The 24,859-nt window shown below is 45.9% G+C and overlaps 1 protein-coding gene and 1 pseudogene across 1 annotated transcript in view; both read left to right on the top strand.

Moving 5' to 3' along the window:
- Positions 1-668: 668 nt before the first annotated feature.
- Positions 669-19,313, top strand: LOC149334693 (uncharacterized; annotated as a pseudogene).
- Positions 19,314-20,196: 883 nt separating this feature from the next.
- Positions 20,197-24,859, top strand: part of LOC149334694 (thiopurine S-methyltransferase-like) — a 68,807-nt gene continuing 64,144 nt past the window's right edge. Inside the window, exon 1 of the mRNA XM_089557981.1 lies at positions 20,197-20,201. Within this exon, the coding sequence (XP_089414107.1) occupies positions 20,197-20,201 (5 nt within the window). The remainder of the gene's footprint in view (positions 20,202-24,859) is intronic.

The raw sequence follows: 24,859 nt of genomic DNA on the forward strand, positions 1-24,859 counted from the left end.
TCGGAACCAAATGTGCTAATTTCCCCTTATGCATATAGTGTGAGTCAGCCTTTCAAGTAGAATAGAAAAATGTAATAGAGATTTATTAGCAAAAAATGTTCCGCATGTGGCAAATAGCGGCGCCGCGGCCGCCAGCACACTTCGCGCTCGTCGCCGCGGTGGCCACGACAGGAGCGGCCATGTAGTTCTTTCTTTCCTCCATGGGAGCGGCTAAAAACCGCCGCCTCGAGTAACCCCCAGAGAGCACAGTGTTGCTTGGATTTTTGCACTTCAGCCGAGCTGAATCCCTAGACTTCCCCAGTTCGGATCGTCCCCATGTGTCGGTGGCGCGGGGCGGCAGAACGGTGGACGGCGGCCACATTCCGCATTCACGGTGCTCACGTGGTCCGCTTATATGTGCACCACGAGTGTCATGGAACAGCCTCACCACATAAAGGTACTGTATAATTGTCCGCTCTGTCCAATGCGGTATGCTTCGAATACTGCTAAGAATTTTCATTTGAAAGGAAAGCATCCTAACGAGTGTGGACCCTTTGTGAAAATTGCTGCGACGCCGTTTTCGTGTGACGCTTGTCGAAATGCAAGTTTTACTAATCGGTTACTTTTGATGCTAGACTGCCAGTGCCTGCACGGTTTTGTGCCTAGGTAACAGCACGCACAAGTTCAGCATGACTGAAGGTGAGCACTACACGACGCATGTCAGCACAGTCTGTGTCCCCTCCCGTTCTCCGTCCCGAAGCCCAGTCTGCAGTTGTTCAGCATAATTAGCTGTGCATGAAAGGCTATTGTCCTCTTTTGCAGCGCGCATTGTGTTAATTGCATGCAGTCCTTTGTGCCTTTTTCCCCCATGCTTGCAGGACGCTGTGAAATCTGGCATGTTGGCTTTGAAAGCATATGACCATGCCCGACATCAGCCACGTGGCATGTTTGCATTCTTACTTCTCACGCGACACCTCATAATCTTTTAACTGGTCTAACCGCTATCTTGCATTGCTGACTATTCCCGTGACCCCACGCAGCTGTCAAACAGCAGTGTGCGTGTTAAGCACTTAGTACTCATTTTACTGATTGCTATTCATGTGTTTACTTGAGCAAAGTGGAATAAACGGTAACATACGAAACGAGTTATGGAAACAGTACACTGCATTGTTTGTGACAAATAGGTACAGGATGCATGCACGCTCGTGCTTCCCACCTTTGAACTACTACATCCACTGTCCCCTTGACTGTTTTGAACAGGAATCTGTTCAGTGCTGAAATGTGGTGAAAAGAGACTATTTCGTGGTCCGTGCCCTTCAAAATGCACAAAAAAGGCCATGAATTATTCATTATGTAGCTATAGCATGCAAATATGCAGTTCAGTAGCTAGCCGACGACTGAAATATAAGGAATGAAACATTCTGAGTAAGAAATATCTCGCCGGGTGCATTTTTCATTTCTTCTGTCACATTAGTCCTTTTTCAGACAGGCAGACAGATTGAGGTTGTAGTGTGATCCAGGTCATATATAGGGTTGCCGAAAAGGTTTCTATGACCATCGCATCCCCCAAGTAGAATATACAGCAGCTTTTCTTCCATGTCGTACGTTTCTGCTGCAGCGGTCATCCTTAGTTTTCGAAGAAATGAAGTATCTGCGCAGGTGTAACACAGAAATGAATACATAGTGACAAAAATATCACATTATGTGTGTACATTTGTTACAGCTGGCAAAAATGAAATAATAAATCGAACTAGTGCCTTGGCTTCAAGAAGTGGGTTCAGTATGCTAAGTGTCGGTGAAAAAAATACTGAAAGCGGTGAAATGGTGAAGTGTACAAGAATACCTCGGCATTCCTTTAAACGGCGTACTAGATTGGGTTACTGCTTCTATGGGCTGTTTAGTGATTTCAGTGCCCGCGGAACATCATGCTCATTGAAATTTCAGGCATCCTTGCATCCTTGTTCTTTTTTTTGTGTGCATGCGTGTGTATGCAAATATTTTTGTGGTAAGGTGCCTCCTGCACCTTAAATTTCAGAAGAATATGACTGAATGTTATAACATTCCACTTGCTTGTTCTATGCATGTACCATATACACTTGACTAAGGGCCCTGCACTCGTGTATGGGCCACTATGCCCGGCTTGGGATCCACAAATTACGGGGGAAGAGGGGGAGGGGAAAATTCGCAAAAAGCAACTGCACTTCACGCATGTGTAGACTTCCTTGTGTGGCACGCTACCCAGGGAGCTACCAGCAATGACAGCTGTCTGCTGCCATCATTATCATCTTCGAGCGTGCACTGCTGTGCAGCTGTGTGCCATTTAAAGCAGGATTCAGATGCATGTGCTCAGAGCCAATGGAAACTCCCGACCACGAAATGATGCCCACTGGACAACTAGTTGTCTGCTTGCGGATTTTCAATTATTGGTGTGTGGTGTCTCCAGACATTATGTTTTAAATTTACAGGAGTTTGAAATGCAATGAATACAACAGAAATGACTTCATTTACAAAGGTAGCAAGGATTCGGGCCCAAGAATCAGACAGCAGTACCAACGAAGCATAAAGGTGCCTGCAAGTAGACAGCAGATATAGTGTCAGGCTGTGTAGTACAGTAAAGTAGTTTTCCCGTAATATCAGAATCAGAATCATGTTTATTCAACATCATGTCGATGTTGGGTGCGTTGACAAAAAGCCAGTGAAAGGCTTGACGAGGCCGACGCACCCCACAGAGGCATTGCAGTGGTACACAAACTTCAGAGCACTTTCGAAGAAACAAACGAGCATACAAACAAACAAAATAAATAAGAGATTTGGCATTAGCTATGCATCAATTCGGACTCCTTGTTTAATTGATGCGGGAGGGTGTAGCTCAGCATTTGATGGCCGTAATTGGTTCTCATCCTAGGCACATACCATTTGGGTGTCGCTCGTGTAGAGTACTTTGGCTCTTTGCATTGTAAACCTGACAGCTTTGCCATAGGGCAATTATTTTTATTAACACTGGATTTATAACGCCGTAGAAGTAAAGTTTCATACAGCTGTGGTAGGCGGGTGATTCGAAGTTCATCGAAAATCGGTTCAGTGTGTCCTAGCCGAGGAGCATTCATAACATTTCGTACAGCTTTCTTTTGAAGGAGATACAAACGGTTAATATTTGTATAAGACGTGGTACCCCACACTAAAAAGCAATAATTTAAAACAGAAGAAAACAGCGCGCTATACAGTATCTCCTTAATACTCTGCGGCATGAAATACCTCAATCGACACAAAATACCGACAACCTTTGACAGCTTGTTCATCACCATGTCGACATGATCGTTCCAGCTCAGATTCTCATTAAAAATAACACCTAAACTTTTAACCGCTGGGACCATTTCGATAAGTGACTTACCAATCCTTAAACTGAGTGGTGGCACATTAGTCAGCTTGTTACGAGGCCTGAAAAGCACAGCTTTCGTTTTTGCAGTGTTTATGTTTAATAAATTATTTTGAGACCATTCTTGGAGTGACTGTAAACATTTGGTGGCTTGTTTTTCGAAATCTGGCAACTGTGCAGCTCTAAAGAATAAAATTGTGTCGTCAGCGTAAATGACAAATGTTGGAAGATTACTAATACAAACGATGTCGTTAACATAAATAAGAAATAGTAATGGCCCCAAAATACTACCTTGCGGAACTCCTGAAACTATGCGCTTAATATCAGATAAATCATTGTCTATTTTTACTTGCTGGGATCGAGAACTTAAATAAGACTGAATTATGTCAAGCAACTGTCCGCGGAAACCGTAGTGCTCGAGCTTAGTCAACATTATTTTGTGGTTTATGCGGTCAAACGCTTTTGAAAAATCGATGAATATACCAAGAGTAAGAAGTTTCTGCTCGAAGGACTCTAAAATTAGCTCTTTTTGTGTTAGCAGCGCGGTTTCCGTCGAACAGTTCTTCCTAAAACCATGCTGACTGGGCGTTATTATGTTATATTTCTCACAAAAACTAGATATCTGTTTGAACAAAATCTTTTCAAAACACTTCGAAAAAACAGGTAGAATAGATATCGGACGATAATTTGACAAACTGTTTTTGTCTCCACCTTTGTGAATAACTGTGACTTTGGCAAACTGCATTCTATTAGGGAACACTGCGTGTTCGATACAGCTGTTGAAAATAAATTCTAACACTGGGCTAATTACATCAGCGACGTATTTTACTGGTAAAATTTTGAGGTCATCAATATCAGACGACTTGCTGTTTCGTAAAGCTAGGAGACAGTTTTTGATTTCATTAGCATCAGTTGGAGACAAAAAAGCACTGGAAACAACGCGCGAGTCAAGACACTTAATATTCGAAAAATTGTAACTCGTATCTGCCTGAGAAGAACTCTAGTTTGGGCTAGTTGGTTCATGATTCAACAGGAAAATGGCGCAAAAGACGTGGACAAAAGAGACAAAGTCCCATCAAGGACTTTTAAAGGCTGTCAGGGAAACCATCCAGTCCACCGGCGAAGTCCCTTTTCAAAATGCAGCAGGAGTAAGCGTTGACAATTTCATTTCTTTGTTAGAATTTTACCTAAGTTCGACTGCTGTTTTGTTTGATGGAAAATTCTTTGTTCAGAAGAAGGGAATATGCATTGGCTCGTCTGTAGCTCCCGCCCTTTGTGATATTTTTCTCTCCATTGTAGGAGCTGACATCAGATGCCACCTTGTTGATCCGCACGTAGTCTCTGTACATAGGTATGTTGACGATTTCTTAGTTATCCTTAAAGACACTTCTGAGCATGAGCTAGACGCTGCGGTCGCAAGGACTATGTCCGTGTTTTCAGAACACAGCCAAGGCCTCAGTTTTACTAAGGAGGTCCCGACAAATGGCGAACTCCAGTTCTTGGACCTTAGAATACGGTTTTGCAAAGTTGGCTTGTGTTGGATGTATAATCCGCGTTCAAAGAAAGGTTTGCTCCCCTTTGACAGTGCTCATTCGAAGCTTGTGAAGCGGGCAATTGTTTCGAACTCCTTGCAAGCGTCTTTGAACAAATCATGCCCCCATATGGTCTCGTCCAGTTTCAGTGCTCAAGTTCAGCGGTTAAAAGTAGCAGGATACCCCTCTTGTATGGTTACTTCCGTGTGTGAAGCCATACTGCAGAAGCTGAAGCAAGGTCCTAAAAGCAAAGATCCGGTTTCACGCAACCGTGTGGCAGTAATACCGTATATCCACAAGGTTTCACACAACCTTAAAAAAGTAGCAGGCAGACATAATGTTCAGGTCGCATTCTCAGCCCCCTGCAAACTTTCTAAGCTTTGCGCAATGACTAACGGGAAAAAACAACCGGCTTGTACTGTGAAACATCAAAACAAGTTCACACGGTGCAGGACGCGGGTTGTTTACCAGATTCCCTTAAGTTGCGGGCTCAGCTACATTGGCCAAACTGGTCGATGTTTTAATGAGCGAGCCAGCGAGCACTGCCGGAATCTGCGGAATAACGAAGGAAGCTTTCTAGTGGATCATTGCAAAGCCTGCAGGGGTTGCCGTCCGGAGTTCGAGAAAACTATTTTTTTGAGGAGTGGGAAGGACAGATTTGAGAGAGAGGTGGTCGAAGCTTTTTACATCAGGAAAGAAGGGAGCAGATGCGTCAGCAAGCCATCCATTACGCTTAGCAACGAGGAGTACACTTTTCTAGAAAGTTTTCTGTAGGCGCTTCGTTTTGTTTTGTTGTGCACGCTCTTTCCTTTGGCATTGGTTGCAATTTTTGACGATTTCTTTGACGATGTGCGGTTTTTGCGCCGGTTTTTGTTCTCGTTTTTTACACCTTTGACGCTGACCTTGGTCTGAGCTCCGCATTCATCCTTTTTCATGTTTCTTGTTGGTCATCGGTTATCATTCATATGGCTGCTGGTTGTTCGTTTCCAATTTTTTTCGCGTTTTTATACTTTTGACGCCGACTTTGGTCTTAGCTTCGCGTCCATCTTTTTTCTGGTTGGTCATCGGTTATCTTTCATGTGGCTGCTGGTTTTTGGTTTCCAATTTTTAAGGTTTGCACTCTTCATCCATTTCAACCTTTTTTTTTTTTACCTTTGACACTGTTTTGGTCTTAACGCTTCATTCTTCACCTTTTTTCCACGTTTCTTGTTGGTCATCTGGTATCACTCATGAGTGTGTATCGTTTTTGGTGTTGAAGAGTTGCTTGGTCATGACCGTTTTAGTGTTGTTTGCTATACTTTTGTTGGGTTTTTTTTTTTCTTTTCTTTTTTTAGCCATGATAGTATGTTACGTGGCTGCTATTGCGCTTCATGTGCTAGATATCTTACAGTTATCTTTTCTACTGCCTATGCGTGATTACACGGATGTTAGGGCGTGTTGGCCTACATAAAGGCGGGTTTGGTGCGAAATAAAATTCAGTTGTAAGTTGGCGCTGGTCCTGTCGTGTTTGTCTCTTTTGTCCACGTCTTTTGCGCCATCTGCCTGAGACACAAAATAATTATTGAAATCGTCTGCTAGTCGTTTCCCACTCAGTGGTTCATTGTTGACTAATATTTCAAGCGCACTAGTAGCAGTTTTACCTCTGTTTAAGATTCTGTTAACATTTTTCCACACAAGATCGCTCCTCTTTAAAAAGTCGTGGTTGAACAGATTTTCCATGTACTCTTTTTTTGCCTGGCGAAGGAAAGATGTAACTGCGTTCCGGTATGTTTTAAATTGTTTAAGGTCATCTAGTGACCTGGTTGCGATAAAACGGTTGTAAAGGTCCGTTTTTGTTTTTATCATTTTGAGGCATTCGGCGGTTATCCGTGGTTTGCGGGCTTTGCGGGGTTTCTTGGAAGTTACGAGAGGAAAGGTTTGTTCATATATTGATTTAAATATGGTAATAAAGGCATTGTAAGCATCTTCTGGGTCCTTTTCGTTTTGCACAGCACTCCAGTCAAAATTTGATAGAGCTGCCCTAAAGTGATTCAGTGTGTCATCATTAATGCGCCGGTGTGAAATGCTTGGGAGTACACCATTTTTAGGGGAGGGGGCTCTTTCAACAATCAGGTATATTGGTAGATGGTCACTTATGTGGCCATTAATTGCCCCAGAAGTCAGATGATTTGGTGGGGAGTTAGTAAAAAAGACATCAATTGCTGTCGCTGCTTGTAATCGTGTAGGGACATTTATAACGTTAATAAATCCATTGCATTGCAATATCGACTCAACTTCTAATTTATTAGCTGAAGGTGAAAGAAAATCGATGTTTATGTCACCCCCTAAAACAAGGTTTAGATTGTTCTCTGTGGTCCACTGTAGGTATTCATCAAGGAAGCTGGCAAAATTTGAAAAGTTACTTTTGGGTGGTCGGTAAAACACAGAAAAGACATTTCTACCACTTTGTAAGGAGAGTATTTCATAGTCATCATGAGTTAGAGTAAACTCGGCAAGAAGGCTGCAATTAAATTTCTTTTCTATCGCTATCATCACGCCCCCACCTCGTTTATCAATACGATTTTGAACGTACGTGTTATAGTTTGGCAACTGTAAGGCTTCACCGCTGTTTTGGTACCAAGTTTCAGTGACCATTATTCTGTTAAAATGGAAGTTAAGTGCAGAAAGAAAACATTCGAACTCGTCACCTTTGTTGCACAGGGACTGCGCGTTCACGTGAAAAAAGGACATGCTGCTCTTTTTCCGAGCAGGCGCAGTGTTTAGAGCAGATGGCAGGAAGAACTGAGACTTTGTTTGGCTTAAAAGGGGAGGAGGCAGGTCCATTATGGGTGCGAAGGGGTGCACTTCCTAGCAAGGGCCTAACCCCTAGAGCATTGCACCAAGTGTGCTTTCCTTTGAAATGACTATCGCTAGCATGCCATCAGATTTCCGCACCAGCACTTTCCCATTTGTGTGCCAGACATATTTGAAGTCGTGTTGCTTCGCCCATTCCTTCGTTTTCATCAGCAGTTCGCGTTTCTTTTTGGTCAGGTTCTCAAGCACGTGGACATTGCTGTCATCATTTGCTATCTTTTTCCTGTTTGCCCACCACAGGTCGCGGGTTTTTTCTCTTGTGAACCGGCAGATGATACCAGGAATCTTATCTGGTTTCGAGGGCAGTCGATGTATGGCATCCACGTCATCAGAGGACAGTTGCGGCAGCTGAACCTCAGCAGCGATGGCATTAATTTTTTCCAGTAAGTCTTCTTTCTCGGAAAACGGTATTCCATGAAACTGTAGGTTTGCTCGCCTATTCCGCCACTCCAGTTCGTCAAGCTGAGTTACCAGGGATTCAGTGCATTCACTTCCTTCTAGTTTTTCAACCCTCTTTCTGATTTCTGTTATTTCTTGCTCATTTTTTTGTACACGTTCGACTAAACCAGTCAACTGATCAGACATAAATTGCACAGCTGTTTCCATATCATCAACAGTACGTTTCAGCGGCATCAACACTTCCAGTTTTTTGTCAATGGCTTGCAGCATATGCCACATATCCTGTAAGTTTGGTTCTACTGCTGATTTCTCAGGCGGGTTGGATTTTGATCCTCTGCATTTAGGACATCTCCAAGTTTTCCGATAGTCTTTTTTGGATTTTAGTGTCGCTTCAGACACGCCAGCACATTTGCCCACATGGAACACAGTGTGGCATACGCTGCAAGACACACCATTTTGATCTACTACGGACTCGCACTCGGGACATTCTTTGTCGTCACCATTCATTGTAATACACTTGGCAGCAGCAGCGGTCAGACAACCGATTAAGAGGTATGCGAAGAAAAATATCACCAACCTGCGATAGTACAGGGGAAAAAATGTGTCACAGGGATGTCGCCGTGACCACCGCTGCCGCCAATGTGTCGCCCGAAGATGCCGCGGCGCCGCTTTTTATCCCAGGCCTGTCGATGGTAACGCCGCCAAACGGATCACAGATTTCTGGTCGTGATGAACAAGTTGGGGCGTGACGAAGGGCACATGCACCGGCTCTTTTTCGTCGCAGATGGTGTTGTAGCTTGCGTCGGCGCAACTCGGCGTGGCATGGGCACACACACCGGCTCTTTTCTTTCGTAGTATTGCAACTGGCTTCGGCGGAAATCTGCGATAGTACAGGGGAAAAAATGTTTTTGAGCAACACTTGTTGTTGGGCTAGTTGGTAATACATACTTCTGAAGGAACCAGCGCACAAAACACAACGGTGTTTTGTCCTGTCCGTCGTGTTCCGCCTTTTTCTTGTCCGTTGTGTTTTGTGCGCTGGTTCCTTCAGAAGGAAAAAATGTGTCACAGGGATGTCGCCGTGACCACCGCTGCCGCCAATGTGTGACCACCGCTGCCGCCAATATGGTAGGGAGATTGAACAAGTGCCGCTTTCGTGTAAGGGCCACACCCTGCCAAAATTGCGAAATGTTCACAATAATTAGATCATTATTTCTTGTCTGAGAAAGTGGGAACTGCAGTTGGAAATGGTGCATTGTATATCTTGACTGCACATATGAGGGTGCATGTGCTGACGTAAAATGCGTTGACTGGGTGAAGGTAGCTTTGGGTTTTGTTTTTCGAAACGCTTTAACAGATTCTTCTAGGATATTAACAAGGAAACGCTGTGTAATATAATGCCACGTATAATTGTAGTGCCCGTTTGTTCGCGCAAGGCCGCAGGAAAGGGGTGTTATAATTTTGGTTCGTGACGCGAGAAGCGACCGGACTAATCTCGATTGAACACAGCCATGAAAAGCTGCATCTACGTGTTTCCAGATAACTCTAGATGATCTCGACCTGTTATCTCGAAGTTTCCTTGCCGGCTTTAAATTGAACGATGCCGCGAGCAGCGGGCATTCGTAGTTCGACGATTGACGAGCACGTTTGTTGCTTACGCCGCCGCCGAGTGATTCAATTCTTTTGCGGGCGCAAGTCAGCCCAAATAAAGAGCTTCGGTTCCAAGTCTTGTTGGTGTCTTCCTGACCGCTGGACTGCCGTCACTACAACCTGACATCTGATGGAGGTGCTGGGTAGCCTTTCATGTTCCGGACACCCCCTACAAGTCGTGACGCCAGCCCTTTCAGTCATTCGCCGCAGGACCTGAGTCCAGTCCACCGCGCAAGCCGACGTCTGCTAGGGGACACACCTGAGTTCGGGATTCTGCCGGAGCCTACCAGGAAGCGAAAGCAAACAGCAACGTCCGCCATGAGCGTGCCCCATACGTCGACTCCAGGCATTCTGCAGCAGCCTCGGGTACCACCAACCTTCAACGCTTCGCCTGGAGCCGACCCCGAAGAATGGCTGGAACAGTTCAACCGTGTAGCTGTCTTCAACAACTGGGATGATGCTACGAAACTTAGGCACGTCTTCTTCGCCTTGGAGGGGCCAGCAAGAATCTGGTTTGATAATGAGGAAGTTAGTCTCACGAACTGGGAAACCTTCAAGGAGCAGCTTCTGAAGATCTTCACAAACGTAGCGCGAAAGGAGAGAGCCCAGCAGCTAATACAGTCTCGCATACAACATCCAAACGAGACCGTTGCAATGTACACTTAGGAAATGAAGCGTCTCTTCCGGCGTGCCGACGCAGACATGAAAGAAGAAGAAAAAGTAAAGCTTGTTATGCGAGGAGTCAAAGAGCAACTCTTTGCGGGCCTCGTACGGAACCCACCCAAAGCCGTCGCGGAATTTGTCGAAGAGGTATCCACCAGGAAAAAACTTGATTCCAGAGCCCGCCAGTATGACCGCCAGCAGGGCTTTTTGTCAGCGCCGCTAACAACGATAACCTGCGGGAGGTTATACGTGAAATTGTGCGAGAAAAGCTCCGACGATTGCTGCCAACGGGAACGTGTCCGAAGCTTTCATCGCGCACAGACGGCATCCGGGATGAGGTTCAACAGTCCTTGGGTGTGACGCCGACAACCATGCAGTCTCTGCAGCCCACAGCCATGACTTACGCCGCAGCTGTGCGCCGTCCTGCACCTCGACGACGGGACCCAAGCCCCTATCGCCCTCAGCCAGCTGCGTTGGACCGCCGCCCTCTCGCCCTAACCCGCCCGTCTTACGAGCGTCGCACACAGCCGAGGAAATGCGACGAGTAGAGAGCTCCCGACCAGCGCCGCCCACTATGCTTACATTGTGGCGAAGCCGGTCATGTCCTCCGGCACTGCCCATACAGAAGACTGGGCATCCGAGGGTTCTCTTACGACGCTCCACGACCCCGACCCGGCCAGCTACCAGCCGAAATCGAGGAGTTTTTGCGTCGGGAAGGATGCTCATCGCCGAGCCGCCTATCACGTTCCCCGTCGCCATCTTCACCGCGCTTTGTATCTCCTAGCCGAGGTTACACGATGCGTGGACGCTCCCCCAGCCCCCGAAGGTTAAACTGAATAAAGCAGCCTCTGGAGGTGAGGTTTGCTTCTGAGCGCCAGGTCAAAGATCCTCCATCGACGAAAACGCAAGACCTCAACTACGACGACAACACCGACGACGACGACGACGACGACGTGGCCAGACTTGAACCTTATACCACCGCCCAGAGAAGTAACATCGGAGTACGCCCACCGCAGTCTCACTGCGCGACAAAGCCGAGATCGTACACCGAAGACAACGTACAATACGAAAACACGAACAAGTGACCTTGAAGTTATGGTCGACGGTCACACGGTTACTGCCTTGGTGGGCACCGGAGCTGACTACTCCGTCATGAGTGGACCACTCGCTGTTCGACTCAGGAAAGTGACAACAGCTTGGGATGGCCCGCTCATCCGCACCGCAGGTGGTAACCTGATTAGGCCGTCAGAACGCTGCACCGCGAGAGTTACTGTAAATGGGAGAACCTGGTCGTACAGCAATGCTCTGCGAGACGTGTTTTTGGGAATGTACTTCCTGAATGAACATCGGGCAATCATCGACCTTAGATCCAAGTCGATCAAGCTTTCCACGGACAAAGCCATATCTGCCGCGACGACAGCGACTCATCACATTGCCTTAAACGTCCTCGACGAAGCATTGAGCGTGCCGCCCCGATCAAGTGTTCTCGTCGGCATAGGTACTGGAGACATCGAAAATGCCGAAGGCGTTATCGAGGCGAACACCCAGTTACTCCTGGATCGAGGATTGGGCGTCGCGAGGGGAGTTGCCGAAATCCGAAATGGCCAAACCCAGGTGTTGCTAACCAACTTCACGGAAGAATACCGGCATCTAAACAAAGGTACGACGATCGCTTTCCTCGACGAGCTGGCAGACATGAGAGACATATTTGCCCTACCCGACCAACCCGTAGAACCATCTGACCAAGGCCATGAACCAACATTTGATATCAACCCGGCATTACCACGGAGCATACAAGTCCAAATACGCAATCTTCTTCAAAAGTACAGCGATTGCTTTTCATCAACATCGAATGTGCGACGAACCCGGCTTGCCAAGCACCGCATTGTCAAAGACGAACACACCCGACCCTTACGACAGAGCCCCTACAGCGTATCGCCGCTAGAACGCCAAGCTATTCGCAAGCAAGTTGAGGAAATGCTTCGTGACAACGTTATCCAGCCATCAAGGAGCCCTTGGGCAGCTCCAGTCGTCCCAGTGAAAAAGAAAGACGGCACCCTTTGCTTTTGCGTCGATTACCGCCGCCTGAACAGCATTACGAAGAAGGATGCCTGCCCCCTCCCCCGCATTGACGACACATTGGATCGGCTATGCAACGCAAAATACTTCTCATCGATGGACCCGAAGAGCGGCTACTGGCAAATTGAAGTCGACGAAAGAGATCGCGAGAAGACCGCGTTCATCACACCAGACGGACTCTTCGAGTTCAAGGTGATGCCCTTCGGCCTCTGCTCCGCCCCAGCGACGTTCCAGCGAGTAATGGACACGGTGCTCGGAGGCTTGAAGTGGCAAATTTGTCTAGTCTACTTAGATGACGTTGTTGTCTTCTCCACAAGCTTTGAAGACCATCTCAGAAGGCTTCGAATAGTGCTGGAAACAATAAAGTCTTCAGGCCTAACACTGAAACCAGAGAAGTACCACTTCGCCTACGAGGAGCTGCTATTCCTTGGTCACGTCGTAAACAAGGATGGAGTTCGCCCAGACCCTCAGAAGACGGCCGCGATCGCAGTTTCCACAGCCTAATGAGAAGAAAGCTATACGCAGATTTCTTGCATTGTGCGCTTATTACCGGCGATTCGTCAAGAACATTTCGCGCATCACTGAGCCTTTGACCCAACTTACCAAGGCGAACGTGCCTTTTAAATGGGAAATGTCGCAAGAGGAAGCCTTCAAAGAGCTGAAACGCCGCTTACAGTCCCCTCCTGTGCTCGGGCACTTTGATGCACACGCCGAAACCGAAATCCATACCGATGCAAGCAGTGTGGGCTCAGGAGCGGTGCTCGCTCAGAAAAATGGTGGAGAGGAAAACGTTATCGCGTACGCTAGCCGTTCACTGTTGAAAGCCGAAGCCAACTATCCGACGACCGAGAAAGAATGTCTCGCCATTTTTTTTTGCCACGTCGAAATTTCGCCCCTACCTGTACAGACGACCATTCAGGGTTGTGAGCGATCACCATGCTCTGTGCTGGCTAGCCAATTTGAAAGATCCCTCCGGCCGCCTTGCTCTACGGAGCCTGCGTCTTCAAGAATTCGACATAACTGTAGTCTACAAATCTGGTCGCAAGCATTCCGACGCAGACTGCTTGTCGCGAGCCCCCGTCGACGCAGCAAGCGAACAAGAAGACTACGATGCTTTCTTAGGACCGGTAAGCGCCAGCAGTTTCGCGCAGCAGCAGCGCTCAGATCCTGAGTTGCAAAGCCTAGTCGATTACCTGCAAGGCAAGACCGCATCACCTCCCCGAGGGTTCAAGCGCCAACTGTCGTCCTTCGTCGTTCACAATAATGTCCTCCTGAAGAAGAACTTCGCGTCCCACAGACCAGTACATCTTCTTGTCGTGCCCAAGAATGTTAGGCAAGAAATTATGCAGGCATGTCATGATGAGCCGACTGTGGGACATCTCGGGATTGCTCGCACGTTCCACCGCATCCAGGAGAAGTACTATTGGCTGCGGCTAGCTGCCGACGTTTCCCATTATGTGAAAAGGTGCCTTGAGTGTCAGCGACGGAAAACGCCTCCGATTAGACCTGCCGGATTCCTGAACCCCATAACACCTCCAACTAAGCCCTTTCAGCAAATAGGATTGGACCTCCTCGGCCCCATTCCGACTTTATCATCAGATAACAAGTGGATCGTCGTGGCCACCGACTACATGACCCGATACGCCGAAGAAAAAGCGTTGCCTAGTGGTCATCATCATCATCAGCCTGACTACACCCACTGCAGGGCAAAGGCCTCTCCGATGTCTCTCCAATTAACCCTGTCCTTTGTCAGTTGCCGCCACAGTATCCCCGCAAACTTCTTAATCTCATCCGCCCGCCTAACTTTCTGCAGTGCCCTGCTATGTTTGCTTTCTCTTGGAATCCACTCCGTTACCCTTAAGGACCAGCGGTTATCTTGCCTTCCCATTACATGGCCTGCACAAGCCCATTTCTTCCTCTTGATTTCAACTAAGATGTCATTAACCCGCGTTTGTTCCCTCACCCACTCCACCCTCTTCCGATCTCTTAACATTACACCTATCGTTTTCCTTTCCATAGCTCGCCGCGTTGTTCTTAACTTAAGCAGAACCCTCTTTGTTAGCCTCCACGTTTCTGCCCCATAGGTGAGTACCGGTAGGATACAGCTGTTGTATACTTTTCTCCTCAGGGATATTGGTAAGCTACCATTCGTGATCTGAGAGAACCTGCCATATGCTCTCCACCCCATTCTTATTCTTCTAGTTATTTCCCTCTCATGATCCGGATCTGCGGTCACTACCTGCCCTAAGTAGACATATTCTCTTGCTACTTCCAGCACCTCGCTCCCAATTGCGAACTGCTGTTCCCTTGCTAGGCTGTTGAACATTACCTTGGTTTTCTGTATGTTAATTCTTAGCCCCACCGTTCCGCTCTGCCTGTCTAACTGATTGATCATGATTTGCAGTTCTTGTCCTGAGTGGCTTAGCAAGGCAATGTCATCAGCGAATCGCAAATTACTCAGGTATTCTTCATTAACTCTTATCCCCAACTGTTCCCATTCCAGTCCCTGGAATACCTCCTTTAAGCAGGCAGTGAAGAGCATTGGCGAGATCGTGTCTTCCAGCCTGACACCTTTCCGTATTGGAATTTTATGGCTGACTTTGTGGAGAACTATAGTAACTGTGCAATCGTTATAAATATCTTCCAATATTTTCACATAACACTCTTCTACACCCTGATTCCGCAATGCCTGCATGACAGCTGAGGTTTCCACTGAGTCAAATGCTTTCTCGTAATCAATGAAGGCTATATATAGGGGCTGGTTATATTCTGAGCATTTCTCTATCACCTGTTTGATAGTGTGAATGTGGTCTATTGTCGAGTATCCTTTACGAAAGCCTGCCTGATCATTTGGTTCACTAAAGTCCAAGGTTGTCCTGACTCTATTAGCGATTACCTTAGTAAATACCTTGTAGGCAACGGACAATAAGCTGATTGGTCTGTAATTCTTCAAGTCCTTGACGTCTCCTTTGTTATGAATTAAGATCATGTTAGTGTTCTTCCAAGCTCCTGGTACACTCGAGGTCACAAGGCATTGCGTATACAGGGTGGCTAGTTTTTGTAGCACAGTCTCTCCTCCATCCTTCAACAAATCTGCTGTTACCTGATCCTCACCGGCTGCTTTCCCTCTTTGCATTGCTCCCAAGGCTTTCTTTACTTCCTCCTTCGTTACTGGCGGGATGTCCCATTGCTGTGCTCGACTGCCTCCCTCAGTAACTTGATGATTACATTCGCTACTGTATAAATTTGTGTAGAACTCTTCAGCTATTTTAACTATTTTATTCATATCGCTTATAACATTGCACTCTTTGTCTCTTAGCGCATACATCTGGTTTTTACCAATGCCTAATTTCCTATTCTCTGCTTTTAGGCTACCTCCGTTTTCTAGAGCATGCTCGATTCTCTCCATGTTAAACTTCCTGATGTCGGCTACCTTGCGCTTAGTTATTAACTTCGATAGCTCTGCTAGTTCTTTCCTGTCTGTGGAGTTAGACGTCCTCATGCTTTGGCGTTTCTTAATCAGATCTTTAGTCTCCTGAGATAGCTTGCTGGTATCCTGCCGAACCATCCTACCACCTACTTCTGCGGCGCACTCTGTAACGGTAGCTGTAAGATTATCATTCATTGTTTCAATACTACCGTCGTCTTCTTCAGTTAAAGCGGAAAATCTGTTTTGCAGCGACATTCTGAATTCCTCTACCTTCCCTCTTAATGCTAAATCGTTAATTGCCTTTCGCTTCACCAGTTTCCTCCGCTCCCTCATTAAATCTAAGCTAACGCGAGACCTTACCATTCTGTGGTAGCTACAACGGACCTTACCAGGGACCTCCACATCCTCTACGATGCCAGGGTGTGCACACAGTATGAAGTCAATTTCATTTTTAGTCTCACCATTGGGGCTCTTCCACCACCACTTCCTACAGCGCCCAAAAAGCAGGTTGGTGTGGTTCCTGTTGTTGCTCTTGGAGGGGCTGTGATCACACCCGAAGTAGAAAAGGTTCTGAGTAGGGGTCCGAAGTTTTGCCTTGAAGTGCCGCTCAAGAAGCACGAGCTTCTCGCTTCGGCTCACAAGATAGCAGAGAAGGTGCAGGGTGAAGAGAAAGGACACTGTTTATTGGAAGGCATTGACTCTGTGCGGAATGGTTACGAAGAGAAAAAGGACGGCACTTGCCTGTTGAGGAGAGTAGCCGGTTGCCTTAATGACTCCGGACTTGCTTTAATGCAGGCTGATAAGGAAGGCGGCTTTGTGGTCTTGCCTGAGAAGCTATTTGGTGAGAAGGCCTCATTAGCTTTAAAGAAAAACTTCCGTCCTTCGACTCAAAAGCCAAACGAAGCCAAGGCCAAGGCGGTAGCCCTTCTCAGGAACTTGAAACTTGAACGCCTGAAGAATGAAGTCGACAAGAACAAGGCCCATGTTCTCACGGTATTCTTCAGTGCAAAGAGCCACAAACCGGAGTGTTCTTTTCGAGCCATCGTGACGGAAAGAGGTACTTGGCAAGTAATTGTCAGCAGGTACCTGCAGCGACACCTAAAGAGCCTGACACCTGAAGATCCGTACAAGATCAGTAGCTCTGATAGCCTGGTGAAAATGTTTAGTGAGAACTCGTCAAGTATCAACTCAGGTTTCTCAATAGACATTGAAGAACTGTTCTATTCAGTGCCCCACGACAAGTTGTTCCTGGCGGTCCGCAACTGCATCGAACGTTCGGGAGTGGTGTCCTTCCAGAATACTTGCGGCATTTCAATCGATGGTTTTCTTGAATTGCTGAAACTCTATCTTTCTTCTACCATTGTAACTTTTAAGGACAAGTTTTATGTACAACGGCGAGGTATTTGTATAGGTTCGAGCGTGGCGCCTATTTTAACTGAGATATTTTTAGCTCAAATTGACACTGAACTTTCGTGCGTTCTCACTGATGACCGGATCACGCATGTGGTCAGATACGTTGACGATTTCCTAATCCTTTTGAATATTAACCCTGACGATAGCCTACAAATGTTTGTGAATGAAATTTTAGCGACCTTCAAATCTACAGCCACTAATCTGAATTTTACTTTTGAGCTCCCGGAAAGCTCTTGTTTACAGTTTTTAGACTTAAAATTGTTTTTTCATACAGGGGGCCATCTATGCTGGGCCTATTTACCAAGATCTAAGAAGGCTCTTCTACCTTATGATTCCTGCCACTCAAAGCTCGTAAAAAGGGGAATCGCAACCTCATGTTTAAGATCTTCGCTTGTCAAGTCATGCCCACACATGGTGAAATGTAGTTTTTCCAGTCAAGTAGACCGGCTTTACTCTGCGGGTTTTCCTCCTCCTCTTCTGAAAGCTGTTGCAGAATCTTTGCTGAAAACCCTACGGTTGAAGCAAAACCAACAAGAACTCAATGAAAGCGAGAGGAAGAAGTTTGAAGTCCTTCCTTATGTGCACAAGACTTCGCACGGTTTGAAGAAGGTGGGAGGGAAATTTGGTGTTAACGTGTTCTTTTCCGCCCCATGTAAACTGTCTCGTTTATGCCGCTTAACTAACAATAACCTGCAAAAGAAAGTAGGGTGCGGAGTCAACCACAGACCTAAGTTTGTAGCCTGTAAGATGGGAGTTATCTACGAGATCCCATTCAGCTGTGGTTCCGTATATGTAGGGCAGACGGGGCGCTGCATTAATAAACGCCTTCAGGAGCATAATAACTCTTTGAGCCAGCATGGTGGGCAGCATTTAGCAAGGCACTGCCAGTCTTGTAAGATCAATGACAAGAATAAACAAGTATTTTGTACGCCGCTTTTCAAGCAAACGAAGATTATAGGCTGCGCGAAGGACAAGAAGGCACGCGAGATCTTTGAAGCCTGGCAAATTGCTAGATACGGTGCGGAAAAATGTGTTAGCGAGGCATCAATTCACTTGTATAAGAAGGAACTTGACTTTTTAGGTTGATAAGATTGTGTACTTTTGCTTTGGGCGTTAAGTTTGGTTGCGCATGCGTTGCTCTTGAAGGAAGGTTGTTTTCGACCAATAAATCAGTTGTTAGTCTACGCTCGTCCTGTCTGCTTCTTTTCTGTGTCCTGTTTCCTGCGTAGTTTTGTGTCTTCAGTATGTCTTACCAACTAGCCTCTCATCACACACTTCTACACTCCTGCTTGCAAGTTTGCGGAAGAAAGTATTCATAATCCGTAAATTATTTCTATCTGCGAACTCCACTAATCACTCTCCCCTACTGTTCCTAGAACCTATGCCATAGTCAGCTACCGCCTTGTCTCCAGCCTGCTTTTCAGCTACCTTTGTATTAAAGTCGCCCATCAGTACAGTGTATTGTGATTTTAGTTTGGTCATTGCCGATTCCACATCCTCATAGAAGCTATCAACTATCTGGTCATCATGGCTTGATGTAGGCGCGTAGGCCTGCACCACCTTCAGCTTGTACCTCTTAGGTCTAATTACGATAGCTGCCACTCTCTCGTTAATACTGTAAAACTCCTGGATGTTGCCAGCTGTATTCTGATTAATGAGGAATCCCACACCTAGTTTTCGCCTATCGCATAACAGCGCCGTCAGTCTGTTTCACCTTGTCCTTTGTCCGTGTTCGTAAGCGCTGGTTTTTGTACGTTGGGATGACCGACTCGGCGCTGTCAAATGATAGACCTAGATATTACGTACAGCAAACCAAACAGGTTTCTAGTTGTGTTCGTATGTACTGTCGACGGATTGAGGTAATCTGCATGAATACAACTCCCGAAATAAACTGTATACAAGCTGCGTATCACTTTCACAACATTTGGTCTTCCAGGAGTAGTGATAACCGATAATGGGCCATAATTTGACTCAACAGATTTTGCGGTGCTTCTATCGGAAAACGGCCTACAGCACAAAAACAACGTCATGCTATTACCCAGCGTCATACTGCACTGCAAAATGGCTTGTTCAGACAGTTAAAACAAATCTACAAAAGCAGTTGCGAATGAAGAAAGAGGGTGTCAGCAGGTCTATTCAGCACCGCGTTGTTCAGGTCCTTTTGAGCTGAGGCAACACGCCACATGTAGCAACGGGAAAGACACCAGCGGAGCCGTTCCTTTCATGGACCGCAGTAACACGTCTCGCACTGCTACATCCACAGCTTAGCGACCCCCTAGAGATGGGATAGCGAGACACTCCGGACCAAGCTTCCCGGCGGCGCGAGTTCAAAGAAGGAGACACTGATAGTTAACGGAACCAGGCCAGGCGATTCTGCATGGCTTGTCGGCATCATTGTTAGACGAACTAGGGCTCTGACGTACGCAGTAAGTATGGGCAATGAAGAAGTTTTGCGCACGGTGATTAACTGGCAAAAGGCTACGTTTCCTGTTCCGGACCGCGGAGCTTCTCTTTCACAGGTGTCAGCTCTCTAAGTTCGTAGTCGTAGTCGCTAAGGCAGCTCCCGAGCAAGACACGAAGTTCGAGAGCCGCAGCGCGATCAGACACAGGTCGGAAACAGCCAACGGCTCCGCCAGAGGAGGAGGAAAGGGTTCTGCTCCGGTTAGCCCCGACGCAGTTAACGAGCCAAACGTGGAAAAGCCAGAGACAACTTCTCCCTTTCCTCTACGATGAAGCATGAGAGTCAGACGGCAACCAGAACGATGGGGCTGCAATTAAAAGGAGAAAAGAGGAGGGGAAAAGCGCGTTGTGGCTCAGCGCTGGGAATGCCGTAAGTGTGCATGCGGAACCTGTATATAAACAGAGCGTACGCTCTGTTGAATGAAGCAAATTCATTCCACAGGAACTTGGCGAGCGTGTCATACGTTGTCAATGATCGTGGGTTTACTCCTAGAAAATTGTCGGGTGTTTGACACTGGGCTGATAGCGTTGATTGAATGTACTGCGCTTAAACAAAATATTCGCATCAAGAAAATTGCATGAAACGAACGCGAATCTACACTTTTCCGATTTATCTAGGCTTCAGCTGAGAACATTTTTTCAAGAACGCTTTTAAATTGCCATTCGTGCCATGCAGCGCTTGAGCGCGCTTACTGGGCGTATTGCGAGGACGGCTGCCTTATTTAAATCTCAAGCCAGGGACAGTAACAGCGGCGGCACACTGAGGAAAGCCTGCGAATGTACTTCCGCGGTACTCGCGCTTGCTTATTGCAAGTTTTTAAGTGGCTGCGCGTTAAATCTTCCACACCAAGACATTGCAGAAAAGCGCATTTCTTCAAAGGTAAGTTGTTTATGAGTGAAAATTTTTAGCATATAGCGAGATTGCGTCATAACAATCAATTTAAACGCAGACCGCTATTCGGTATGGTTGCAGTTTTCTCCCATTTATTACCAGAAACGCTTCCCATAGATTGTCAATGGCAGTCTTAACTAGTCGCTGCCAGCGGCGAAGAAAATCTAAAAGCAAGATTCCGCTATGCATCAGAAGATTAGACGATTACCCTCATCATGTTCACAATGTTAGCACTCAGTTAAGATCTGAGTTACTGTCCAAAACGACCGCATTGGGGGTCTATGCCAGACTTTACTTTGTGGGCATACGTAGAAAATTTTGAGAGAGAGATTTTGCAATAATTTTTTCAACAGCGCATGCTACACAAGGACACAAGACGAGGAAACACACACACGAGCGCTGAACTGCAACTTTATTTGAGAAAAGGCGCCAGCCTCTACATATATACCCTCAAGGAACCGCCCACTAGGGTAAAACCTAAAATCACTGCACGTGTCAAGCCATAAGCAAGAAAAAATATTCAAGAGTTAAGCATACAATACAAGGGTGACCAAGACCGCAAAAAAGAAGAAAGATTACAAGAAGCAGCGAGAAGAAATTATTTCACTTGCCCTTTTTTTTGCGTAACAAACAGTGGGCAGAAATCGTTTTTAAAAGTGGTAAAAGCACAAATCGCGGTAACTAAGCATGATGATGACCGAGGCGAAAAAACATCTGAAGTGCATGAGGGCCAACAACTAACACGGCTAAAAAGGTGGTGACAAATGAGATGTAAAAAGTGCTAACACGAAGACTAAAAGACATAAAACAGAGGTACAAAAAGGAGGGTAAAAGCAAAAGTAAAAACGAGGGAAGAACTACCGGAAAAAACCAGGTCAAAATCACATAAAACCAGACAGGAACGCTATCTCTTTGTTTGACAGAGAAACAGTCGTTGTGGTGTGTACACTCTTCTTGTCCGTCGTCTTGTGTGACTGGTTTTTTTCCTTTTACAATGTACCAACTGGCCCGCATTTCAACCCTTCTGCAAACAGAAGGCGTACTAACGCATTCACTCTTGAGGTTACAAATCTTGGCTGCTTCTATTATTTCGCGAGTCAGCTGGTAGGGGCATTTCATCAGAATGGTTGTTCTTTTGAACATAGGGGTGCATTGTTCATTAGAACCTAGTTTAAGTTTGCAATTCTTACAGTGCACTGGCAAGTTCCTGAGTGATGAACCAGATAGATCCCTACGATGCTCCATTAATCTTTCATTAATACATCGGCCTGTTTGGCCGATGTACGCCTTCCCACAAGAAAGAGGGATCGAGTAGACTACACCCTCAGCGCACGTGACCAAGGGATCTCTGTGCCGCGTGGTACAACCGGAGTTAATTGTTGTCTTTGCATTGATTCTCCGGCACAGTCTGGAAAGGCACTGGGGGGCCGTGAAAACGACATCAACACCTGCCTTTTTTCCTATTTTTTTAAGGTTATGCGATATGCGGTTATGCGTTTTAAGGTTATGCGACGCTGCCGAACGTCGGCTGAAGCGTCGAAATAAAAAGGTCGCCGTTGTTCCATATATGTACACAATATCGCATAACCTTAAAAAAATAGGAAAAAAGGCAGGTGTTGACGTCGTTTTTACGGCCCCCCAGCGCCTTTCCAGACTGTGCCGGAGAATCAATGCAAAGACAAAAATTAACTCCGGTTGTACCACGCGGCACAGGGATCCCTTGGTCACGTGCGCTGAGGGTGTAGTCTACTCGATCCCTCTTTCTTGTGGGAAGGCGTACATCGGCCAAACAGGCCGATGTATTAATGAAAGATTAATGGAGCATCGTAGGGATCTATCTGGTTCATCACTCAGGAACTTGCCAGTGCACTGTAAGAATTGCAAACTTAAACTAGGTTCTAATGAACAATGCACCCCTATGTTCAAAAGAACAACCATTCTGATGAAATGCCCCTACCAGCTGACTCGCGAAATAATAGAAGCAGCCAAGATTTGTAACCTCAAGAGTGAATGCGTTAGTACGCCTTCTGTTTCTCTGTCAAACAAAGAGATAGCGTTCCTGTCTGGTTTTATGTGATTTTGACCTGGTTTTTTCCGGTAGTTCTTCCTTCGTTTTTACTTTTGCTTTTACCCTCCTTTTTGTACCTCTGTTTTATCTCTTTTAGTCTTCGTGTTAGCACTTTTTACATCTCATTTGTCACCACTTTTTTAGCCGTGTTAGTTGTTGGCCCTCATGCACTTCAGATGTTTTTTCGCCTCGGTCATCATCATGCTTAGTTACCGCGATTTGTGCTTTTACCACTTTTAAAAACGATTTCTGCCCACTGTTTGTTACGCAAAAAAAGGGCAAGTGAAATAATTTCTTCTCGCTGCTTCTTGTAATCTTTCTTCTTTTTTGCGGTCTTGGTCACCCTTGTATTGTATGCTTAACTCTTGAATATTTTTTCTTGCTTATGGCTTGACTCGTGCAGTGATTTTAGGTTTTACCCTAGCGGGCGGTTCCTTGAGGGTATATATGTAGAGGTTGGCGCCTTTTCTCAAATAAAGTTGCAGTTCAGCGCTCGTGTGTGTGTTTCCTCGTCTTGTGTCCTTGTGTAGCATGCGCTGTTGAAAAAATTATTATGAATAACCAACTAGCCCGTGAGCTCACCCTGTTCAAGAGATTTTGCTGCGGCAAGATTGGACCATTTCTAAAAATATGTCATAACAGTAACTTAAAATTTTCCACAGTAGCCTAAAACTTAACAATGATGCCCAAGAAAATTAAGCGTGGCTATAACGGCCTAGGTTATGAACTACAGAAATTTATTTGTTAAAAACTGCAACGAAACGCCTTTGTAGATATTGAATCATAAACTTCCACTCAGCATTAAGGTTGTCCTATGAATTCCCTGTTCGTGTTTGAGACAGAAATGGTAATAGCGCTGCAATAAGACGTACACAAGAAAGACTGACACAGGACACGCGCTAACTTCATCTGATTTTATTTACTGCAAAGCCAGCAAATATATGGAAAATTCAAGGCATGCACAAAAAAAACACTGGTACAACAGGCATCAACAAAGCTGTTCAAGGTATGATATCTCAGTCTTGAAAAGGCGAACCGCGGTATCACTCACGCAATCTAATCCCCTCTTCCTAATGTGGAATGCTTCAAAAAAAAAATGCTTCCAAAAACATGGGCCGGGGCAAAAAAGATGCCAGCAATGCCAGAAATGTGAGCCACGGCTTCGGGAGATAAAGATTCTGGGCAGGAGTGGAGATACGAAGGCGCGGGAGCTTTTGGAAGCATTCCACATTAGGAAGAGGGGATTAGATTGCGTGAGTGATACCTCGGTTCGCCTTTTCAAGACTGAGATATCATATCTTGAACGGTTTTGTTGATGCCTGTTGTACCAGTGTTTCTTTTGCGCATGCCTTGAATTTTCCATATATTTGCTGGCTTTGCAGTAAATAAAATCAGATGAAGTTAGCGCATGTCCTGTGTCAGTATTTCTTGTGCACGACTTATTGCAGCGCTGTTACCATTTCTGTCTCAAATAATGCACCATCTAGCCCAAATTGACGTTCTTCTAAATCCCTGCTCGTGCCTCGCTCATATCATGGAAATAATACGTGGGCCACTGTCGGCAAGAAAAAACGCTCATCACAATAAGTTCAACCTGCCCATTGATTACTCTGAGTAGGTTTTTTTAAAGAAACCTACGTACCTAACGCATTTCAACACACAAATTGCGACCAGCTCTCATCGAGTAAAACGAGTTGTGCATAACATTTCTTACGGCTTGGCTCACCATCAGCACCCTGCACCTGTCCCTTGTTTTTGCGTCAAGAAAACGTGATTAACGCGTCACGCACAAATAATAGTGTGAAAACGTTACAGGGCACCTTTCCTTCTCTTCTGAACAGTATTATAGTCAACGACCTGAGCAGTTTCTACTGTAAAAAAAAAAAGTTTAGTTCTCGAAAGTTTTCTGTTCGTAATTGTTACGTTGTTAACGTAATATGCCATGATGTGTTTTCCTGGCTAAGCAAGGGACTGCTCAACACAACATCGACGTGAAGAGCGCGAGGAGTCAAAAGAACATGCATGTTTTTATTTTCCTCCCTGCCAAAGCATTGACAAACCTGTTTTC

This window comes from Amblyomma mixtum, chromosome 8 (genome assembly GCF_055824585.1).
Source record: "Amblyomma mixtum isolate Tamu chromosome 8, ASM5582458v1, whole genome shotgun sequence".
Lineage (NCBI taxonomy): Eukaryota > Metazoa > Arthropoda > Arachnida > Ixodida > Ixodidae > Amblyomma > Amblyomma mixtum.